General features: G+C 39.8%; 1 protein-coding gene across 2 annotated transcripts in view; it reads right to left on the reverse strand.

The window, feature by feature from the left end:
- Window positions 1-6,293: 6,293 nt before the first annotated feature.
- Window positions 6,294-10,329, reverse strand: part of KLF3 (Kruppel like factor 3) — a 34,766-nt gene continuing 30,730 nt past the window's right edge. For both annotated transcript variants that reach the window (XM_045474274.1, XM_045474275.1), the window contains exon 6: window positions 6,294-10,319. In XM_045474274.1, the coding sequence (XP_045330230.1) occupies window positions 10,138-10,319 (182 nt within the window). In that variant the 3' untranslated portion in view covers window positions 6,294-10,137. The remainder of the gene's footprint in view (window positions 10,320-10,329) is intronic.

Consider the following 10,329-nt stretch of genomic DNA (forward strand, 5'->3'; position numbering starts at 1 on the left):
ACAGGGCTCATCCACATGGTCTCCACTGCCACTGCACCACTACAAAGGGAGCCACTTCTATGCTGACATCCACTTCGTGCAAAGTAAAAGATGGGGATTGGACTCCATCCTATTGACTCTGCAGCATGGTGGGCGATGGAGGAGCATTGCGTCTCTTATGGTACTTGCCTGCACTTGGACAGTTATGGTCATAAAGGCTCCATCCTGTAGATCTGTCCTCTTCTTGGTTCTTTGTTGAAAGGGAGTGGGTTTTCCTTGGGTCTTCTTTTTTTTTCTCTCTCTTTCTGTCTCTACCTGGTAGTGGTTCCAGGTTGTGGGCTGTTCTAGTTTCCAGACCAGGCTCTATGACAGGAAAACCAACAGAAAACAACCCCAAGGAATTTGCTGCTGTGCTTTCCCTCAAGTCCTAAATTCTGTAGCTAGTCTACTATCTTCTCTTCACCCTTCAGAGTCTACTGAGAGTTGCTTTTTATGCCTTATTTTAGAGTTTTCTGTTGTAATTAGCTGGAGAAATAGAGCGGAATGCATGGATTCATACCTCGACTAGAACCAGAGACCCTTTTCTTACAGCTTCAATTAATTCTATTACATCTTTCAAGGTACTTATTTTAGAGTTTGTTTTGGACAGTTCCACCACATGCATTTCTTGTGTTGTGCCATTTTGCAGGGACAACTGACTCTTGCATCTAGTGCATATTTCCTCGTGTGTTTTGTTAGTTTGGCTTTGTAAATCAACGTAGGGCTTTCTCTGGGTCATGGGTTACAAGTATGTCCTTCCAAAAGTATTTTGTGTTTACTCATATCCAGGGATTTATACAGGAAGTCTCAGTTTCAGCTACTGTAATTAAAATCATGTGGTGTTCGTGAAAGGATGGACACACAGAATAGGGAAACCCAAAGTCCAGAAATTGATCCATATGTATATGGTTAGATGATTTTTTTGACAAAGGTGCAAAGAAGATTTAAGAGAGAAAGACTGGTCTTTTCAAAAGTGGTACCAGAACAATTGGACATTCATATTTTTACAAATGGACCTTCACTCATACACTATATACAAAAATTAACCCCCAATGAGTCAAATGTAAAACCCCAAACTACAAAACCTCTACAAGAAAAAATAGGAGAACATTTTTGAGACCTTGGGTTAGGCAAAATTTTCTTAGATAGAATGCAAAAAGTGTGATCCATAAAGGAAAAAAAAAACTGATAAATTGAACTTCATCAAAATTAAAAACATCTGCTTTTCAAAGGTACTGTGGAGAGAATGAAAAGACAAATCACAGACTGGAAGAAAATATTAGCAAAATAGCACTGACGTAGAGACTTCTTACAATTCAATTATAAGAAAACAAATAACCGTCAACCCCCAAATGAGCAAAAGCCTTAAACAGACTCTCCATCAATGAAGATATATCGATGTCAAATAAGCACATGAAAATATGTTTATCATAAGCCATGAGGGAAATAAAACTTAAAAGCATCATGAGATACGTTCTACCCATTAGGATGGATAAAACAAAACAAAACCCTTGACCTTACCAAGTGCTGGTGAGATTGTAGAGTATGCCTTGCTGGTTGAAATGCAACGTGGTACAGTGACTCTGGAAAAGAGCTGACTGGCTTGTTGTAGAGCTCAACATTACCTACCACACAACTTAGCAGTCCAACTCTTAATCATTTGTCCAAGAGAAGTGACAATTTACATTAACTCAAAAATCTTTATGTAAATATTTGTAGCAACTTTATTGGAAATAAATCCAATATCTCAAACTGGAAATAATCCAAATATCCTTCAACTGGAGAATGTATAAGCATATTGTGATACCTCCATATTAAATAATTAAAAGGAACCAACTACTGATGCATGTAACCACATGGATGAATCTCACATACTGCCAAGCTATAGAAGCCAAACCCAAGAGGCTACAATCCATTCTGGAGAAGGCAAAAGCACAGGGATACAAAATAGACCTGGAGGTGAGGACTGACAGCAAAGGGGCATGAGAGACTATTAGGGAGGGTGGAACTATTCTATGTTAAAAAAATAATAATAATTTAAGTATAGTTGGCATGCAGAGTTACATTAGTTTCAGGCGGACAACATAGCGATTTGATAACTCTATGTGTTATGCCATGCTCACTGCAAGTGTAACTACCATCTATCGCCATACAACACTATTATGATGCCATTGACCATATTCCCTATGCTGCACCTTTCATCCCCGTGATTGACTCATTCCATAACTGGAAGCCTGTATCTCCCACTCCCCTTCACCCATTTTGTCCATCCCCCTCTTCCTCTTCCCCTCTGGCAACTACCAGTTTGTTCTCTGTATTTATGTTCAATGTCTCAATTGTGGTGACTGCATGACTGTATGTGTTTGTCAAAACTCATTGGAATGTACACTAAAAATAATAATTTTACTTTCTGTAAGTTATACCTCAAATATACTTGGCCACTTAAAAAAAAATGTTATCAAGCCCCATTTTTGGAAGTCAGCAGAATGTCCTCCACCTTTACAACTTGGATAGTTCCGGCTGTGCAATTACGGAATTAGTAGTGTTTTTCCAGTTCAGGGGCCTGGGATGGTAGGGGAGCATCCAAGAAGATGGCTCCATATAAGCAAACACAAGCATGTGTGGGTGACAGTTTAAGAGAAGGTGCCAAAATGGCCTGGAGGTCACCCAGACCAGAACCTGTGTATTGGTTAAGAGAGCAGTCTGTCTTGATTAAACAGCCTGAACTTGAACCTGGCTCTTCCATTGCCTATCTTTGTGACCTTGGGCAAGTTACTTGATCTGTCTGTGCCTCAAACTCCATCTTTACAGAGAATGATGATAGTTACATGCCTTACAGTGTTAAGAGGCAGATAAATAATTAATACTCACAAAGTGCTCAGAACAGTGCTGAGCATACAATAAATGCTCAGTTAATGTAGGTACTATTACCCACTTCCTCCTTCAAAACACCTTCCCTAAGTACCATTTTGTGCCCTGCCCTGAGACTGAACATTGCACACCTTAACTAGACTCATCTTTGGATGATCTGAGATCTAGTGAGGGAAGGTGGCAGACAGGCAAACTGACAATGCAGAGTATTGAATGCTAATAATTGAGGAAAACACAAAGATTATGGGGACACAAAAGGAACTAGGGAGAGAATATCTTCAGAGGTGGGGAGGATTCACCCAAGGAAAGCCCAAAGGGAAGGTAACTTTTGAGTGTCATTTGGAAAGGTAAGTAAGAGTTTGGTGAGTATCTTCCTAAATAGCTTGTGCACCTATCAAGTCAGAATCCGGAGAGTGTTTGAGGGTGCTTTGGGAAAAAAGAACAAGGAAAAGAGAAGTTTAATAATTATAGGTGAGGCTTTAAGGGGAGTAGGGCTGAATTAAGAAACCAGAATCACATGATCAGATTTTTGTTTTGTAAGGATAGTCCTGGTGGCTGGTGTGGAGAGGATGGTCGGAGTGAGATGGTGAGTGAGGGAGTCCACTGATAGTCCCAGAGGCCTGGGCTAGGGCAAGGGACCAGCAATGGACATTCAGGAGAGATTTCAGAGGTGGCTAACTGGATGTGAAGGGGTGAGAAAAGATGTTAGTGCCAGAGCTTGGACCAGAACTCAGATTCACCTAATCTGTCAAGTACTTCTGATGTTGTCTCTGTGTGTGCTGTGGAGGGCATGAGGTGAACAAATCCCACCCCAGCCCATGGGGTTTTCATTCTGGTGGGGAAAGGAGTCTTAGACAAATAATCAGAGTGTAATGAGTGATTTCAGGGAAGGCAAGGTCAAGTTGTATAGCATGAAGGAGAGGCTTGAGGATGATGTGGGAGAAGCTGGTTTGGCTGTTTGGAGGGATTACATGAGCAAAGCCATAGAAGCATGTAGCTGGCAGGGAAGAAGTTGGACTTTGCAGGAGGAGATATGGAGCAGATTGGCAAGCCTTGAAGGTCCTCAAAGGCCTCCCTCTAAGTTCTCTAGAGGCTGAGTTCTTAGCCTGCTGGCGTTCCTGAGCATAATGGTTAATTTTATGTCAACTTGACTGGGCTACAGAGTGCCCAGATTAAATATAATTTCTGGGTGTGTCAGTGAGGGTGTTTCTGGATGAGATTAACATTAAAAAAAAAATGTTTATTTATTTTGAGAGAGAGAGAGAGAGAGAGAAAATCCCAGGCATGCTCTGCGCTGTCAGCATAGATCCCAACGTGGGGCTTGATCCCAAGAACCATGAGATCATGACCTGAGCTGAAATCGAGAGTTGGATGCTTGACTAGCCACCCAGATTAACATTTTTGAACCTATGGACTCAGTCAAGTAGACTGTCTTCCCCATGTGGATAGGTATCATCCAATCCACTGAGGGCCTGAATAGAACAAAAGGGTGGAGAAAGAAGGAATTTGCCCTTTTGCTTCTTCCCTGTGTGCTCAAGCTGGGACATTGGTCTTCTTCTGCCCTTGGACTGGGATTTACACCATTGGCTCTCCTGGTTTTGGAACCTTCGGATTAGAATTAATCACACTATTGGTTTTTCCATGTCTCTGGCTTGGGACTTCCTAGCCTTCATAATCATGTGAGCTATTTCCTCAATACATCTCTTCATGTTCTCTTTCTCTGGGGAACCCTGATTGAGTCACTGAGTCTTAAGAAGTGTGAGAGATATGGTCTAGGAACCTGAAGATCCAGCTTCTGTCTTCTATCTTTAACCTGGACCACTCAGGATACCAATAGGGAATGCAAAACCAGCACTCACAGCAATAAACCTGTCTAGATTTAATGAGAACTGCCACTTGCCAAAGTAGTAAATTTAAACAGAATTCTAATTTATAGCATCCACCACTCTAATTTAGGAGTTACTATGTATACAGAACCATTACCAATGACTATGATTATGATTGGGTCATGTATAGGACCAGGTAACAGGCTGTTTATACATCCTAAAATGAATGGACCCTTGAAGGACAATCCATTGTTTTGTGCATACACACAGGTCACTCTTGTCTCTAACAGTTTAACTTTTACATCTCTATGTAGGTGTTTTTACTATCACCTCAATTTGTCCTTCCCTGAACAGTCACTTCTTTCCTCGTAGGAACCCTAGAATTGATAACTTGCCCCCAATAAGTCTCCTAATCTCTTCAACCTGACAGCATTTAAAATATTGGGCAATAAGCATGCATTTGTGTGTGTTTGTGTGTGTGTGTGTGTGTGTGTGAACATGCTTTGCTCACGCATTCCTCAAAATATTTGGTTTCTTTGCATTTGTCACCATTCTGATCACTCACCCAGGCAGAATCCAACTTTCACATGGTATCTCCTTAGAAGGACGGGTCTGCTTTTGAACTCAGCAAATGCCATGTCATTCATACATGAAATATGGTGGGAGGATTATAGTTAATCACCTGCACTAATGCAAGCCAGTGTTCCATTGGGATATAATGGTCATATGTTATACTTTTTGAGTTTGCAGTCAACTATCTCAGTGTAAAAGCACTGAAGTTTCCCGGAGAAACCTGATAGAGTGCCCCAAAGTTTGGGTTCAGCCTTCTCCCCAACCTCCTTCCCCTCTCCAAGCTGTGGTGTCGTGTAGTAAATGCCAGCCAGACATCATCTCATGTTATGCTAAGATAAAGTCCAGGCTCAAGGTAGCTGCTGAGAGATCAATAAGCCAGTATCTTAGTTTCAATTACATTTAAGGGGAGGGGGGAGAGTAAAGAGGTTATTCCATTTTCCTTTAAACGAGAACTCTAAATCCCCATCAGAAACTATTTGTTGTTCCTGGGATGCTGAGGACATAGCAGTGTCCATGGACATGGCTTACTGAAGGCTTGAAAAATAATCATGTTTACCCAGAATTATTTAATGCTGTTACTGTCTTTCCCCTCAAGCTGTGAATCCTGATCTTGTACTTAAAAATGTAAAGTATTATACATTGTATCTTTTGATACAAGGCACTGAAAACCCTTGTTGGACGAAGGTGGGTGTCATAGACAAAAAAAATATTCCAAGAATGTAGCAAGTAAGTTTGTGGATTCGTGGTGGGTTGTCTACAAGTTTATGGTTTGAAGATTCCCTGTTGCAGAAGACTTTCCTACCAGAAAACCAGGGACATACCTTCAGAGCTAAGTTCACTCATTCAGTTCATCTTCCCATTAGATTGATTTTTCTTTCCCTGCATCAACAATTGCCTATCAAAGAACGATTCACTTTGAACTTTCTAAGTGATGTCTCTTACATGTCACATTGCTAAGTTTTGCTCTTAGGGGTCACTGTATGTATAGTAATCACATGATCTCACTTAATATTCTGATGGTTTTATTAACAAGTATATAATACATATATTGCATACTGTATATAGTATATGAGGACTGTACAGTACAAATTTATGTTCACAGTTTGACATGACAAAATGTCATTACTGAATTCCCATCGGACTACAGAGTAGAAACAGAGAAGGTACATTAAACATTCACATCTTTAGTAAGAAAGATTACCAAAATGTTTCAGTATTTGCAAGTATACTAACGCATGCTAAAAACCTTTACCCATTCAGTCTTATTAGCTTATAAAATATATTACACTTTATTAAAAATTTCTGCATAGTTTATACAAGTATTAAAGTACTGTAAATGTAATAATCCTGCTATAGTTGCAGGTATGGTTTAAGAGATGCTAAGCAGAAAGATTACTTTGACCCTCTAACACTAAGTACATAACAGCAAAAAAAAAAAAAAAAAAAAAAAAAAAAGTGCTAGTATTTGTAAAACGTAATATTATTGTAGCCCTCGTTTAATGCATGTAAAATGGCTTTGTAAATGTATTATTTAAGTGAATTTGCGATCATTTAGAAACTGTTAACCTTGACCAAGAAGAGAATAAAGACAACTCTGAGCAACTTCATGTATAACAGCAATTCCTTCAAGATGACTGTATATTTTCAAACCAAATTATTTTAAAATCTTAGATCTTTGAGATTGTCTTTAAAACAATCTAATCAGGAATGACGTGCAGATATACAGTATCAGCAATAAAGTCTTTCAAATTCCACATTAGTGCAACACTGATAGTGCAGATGGGTGTTTAATAAAATATACATTTACATCTACAGTTCCCTATAAATCTGTTCCAAGGCTCTTGAAACTTCCACGTATTTAGCATTTCCTTAGTTGAACACAGCTATGCTAACACATTCTCCATACCAGGTGATTTAGAATGTTAATGCCCATTTATGGTGTAGATTCACATTTTAGAACTCTAAAATATGATGGATTCAGCCTTAAACTTTCTGACTTCCCCAAGATGACACTTGGACAATAATCAAAAGAAACTCTAACAGAATTTATACAACACTAACCTCATGTTTACAGATCATTCCCATCAATTTAAAATATTGCAATTAAAACCACCTTTGATAGTAACATGGCACATCATTAAAACCACATGTTGAAGGGCATCTTATCCTGTATTTGAGGTCTTCCACAATAACAGCTAAAAATGTCTACGAGACTAAATTTCTCAACTATCATAGTAAATACAAATATATATATATATAAAAAGAAAAATTTGGTTAAGAGCCAATTGGTAACTAAAGTATGCAGACCAGCATGGGAACAGAGAATGGCTTCTCTGGGTTGCCTTTTCTTTCAGAGTTAAAATGGATCTGTTAATGAACTGTTACCACAATCTAAGCAAGCTGAATAGTCATGTAATAGTCTTTGCAGGGTCTTGCTTGCTCTTTTGAACAAAATTTAAATATGCCATAACAAACACATCAAATTTCATGAGAACCTACGAAGCTTTCTATTAACTGGACTCTCACACTCAAAGCTAATTATTCAAAGATGATCGACTCTACCCTTTCTTGCCTTTTTTTCCCCCTACCTTCTATATGGGTTGGAACACATAATCTGGTTATCTCCATTAAACAAAAAAGTTCCTTGCATTCCAACTTGATTCTTCAGTGTGTTGTACAAGAATCACTTCTAGAAACAAACACTTTGGCATGAATGTGACAAAGCATTTACAGTACAGACAATACCTACTTTCCCAAGAGCCATTTTTATCTTTCAATTCATGTCATAGTTGCAACAACACAAACAAAAAAAAAAGCCCAATTAGGATGTTTTAATATTCTAAACAAATTCTGCAGTGCTTACAAAAAAAAAAAAAAGAGAGAGAGAGAATCACAACCAAGTGCCAAGAAGGTAACAAATTACTTTGTGTCTCTCCACATTTCCTTTCAGCTGGTTCAGAGGGCTGATGAGTGGGATCTCTTAGGTGCACAGTCCCTACAACTAACTTTTATTAACATAGCGCCGTCAAAGTAAGCTCCCCACGTGATTTGCAGGCCTCCAGAATCACTCATTCACTGATGTTTTAAAAACAGTTGAACAATGTATTCCTCCCAGTTAAGGTTGTGTTGGATCCTGAGTCGCGCCTGGGCTGAATCTTCAGGATTCCATTCTCTCTTCTCTTCCATCCTTTATCGAGGGGTGAAGGCGCATTTCGTTGTATGCACCCACATTTGACCACCGTCGCCCACTTTCTTCAAATTGAGGACCAATGACATTTCTATGCATGAATTATTTTTATTGGCATTTAGACTATGGTGCTCAAAAGCCAGCTTTTGAAAACAAAAACAAAAACAAAAAACTTCCCCCAAATAATGGCGCTATTTATCTTTAACATAAACACGAGTCATTTTCAGCTTCTTCTGACGGGATATTTGACAATGATTGATTTCCAGCTCCTTAACAGTAAATGGTTGGGAATTTTTGAGCTATTAATATGTGAATCCCTGAACTGTGGTTTTCTTTATTTTTCAGAAATCTGTCCCCCGAATGAAGGTATGTGTGCTTCACAACTAGGTATATTTACAAATAATGTCACTCGGGTCTTAAATTGAATGAATCTACTACAGCGTTAGCAGATCCTTATTTATGATATGTGTCACAAACACAAATGACGGCCACCTTGGCACCTTACAGTTCACACAGAAGAGCTTCTGTATAAAAGCTGTATGATTCATTTGATATGGGAATACAGTTACTGCTCAATGTTTTCCCTGTTTGCAAAAAACCCTGTGAGTAGGTTGGGTAAAAGAAAGGCCATCATCCATACTCTTATCTGAAAGATTTTTCTTACCATTACTGGGCAAATATTTTTGTGTCCCTACTATCAAATGCTTGATGATCCACATTAAGGACATCAGAGGAATGGAGACAGGTGCACGGACAACCCCATCAGTATCTGGCTCTGCTTCTGCACAGCCAAACACAGAGACGGCCGCTCTGGGAGAGCACTGCACAGCTAACCACACGATGAAACCTCACTGAACGAAAAGCCCCAGCCCAGGAGGAATGGCCGGCTTCCTCCTTTGCCCCCGCTGCTTCTCCCCTGATGAATGCCCCTTCGTTCAGGCTCTGTGCCATCCAAGTGTAGCATCCAGCCTTTAACTGGCAGACATCACCGACCTAAATCAGCAACTCTGGCTCACCTCCAGGGGTGGAGAGGCCTCCTTACTAGCTGCAGGCACAAAGGAGTATAAGGGACTTAATTTAGATGAAGTGATAAATCCAAGTTGACAAGCAGGATTTGTGAAGGACAATGGACGGGTTGACTGTCCTGCCTGAAATCTTGCTGCACTTCTAGTTAATCTGAGGAAAGGGTCCACCCTTCTTGCTGGCGAGCACAAAATACGATCACAGGGCACAGAGGTATGAACGTCCCTGGCAAGGACTAGCAGGCTGGATACTGTATTTCTAATACATTTACTTTGACATTCTTTTGAGAAATACATGGAGGAACCGACAATTGGTTATTTTAAGTTTACATGTTCCCTTGTTCTCATTACATTAAACGTATCTGTAAGAAGGGTTTGCTTAGCATCCCCGGAAAAAAAAAAAAAAAAAAAAAAAAAAAGTGTTCACATTCTTTAGGTCTGACCCGTGGTAAGGAGAGGAGGATTAGAGAATATCTACTACTGACCATATGGAAGCTTGAATGATATAAATTCAGAGATTCAGGCCAGCTGAATCAAAATTAAAACGTACATGTAAAAAATGAGTTAGATAATGGGAAGGAGGACAGAGAGAGAGAGCCGGGAGAACGGGGAGCCACGTTGAGGCAGGGGACGGAGGCATTCAAACTAGCATGTGGCGTTTCCTATGTAGGGCAAGGTGGTCAGAACGGGAGAAGCTTCGGTCACAGTCTGGGCACTGGAAAGGTTTGATTCCAGTGTGTTTTCGGAAATGTCTTGTTAGTTCATCAGACCGAGCAAACTTCCATGTGCATCCTTCCCAAGTACATTTGTAGGGTTTTTCTCCTGCAAAAAG

Source organism: Leopardus geoffroyi, chromosome B1, assembly GCF_018350155.1.
Source record: "Leopardus geoffroyi isolate Oge1 chromosome B1, O.geoffroyi_Oge1_pat1.0, whole genome shotgun sequence".
Lineage (NCBI taxonomy): Eukaryota > Metazoa > Chordata > Mammalia > Carnivora > Felidae > Leopardus > Leopardus geoffroyi.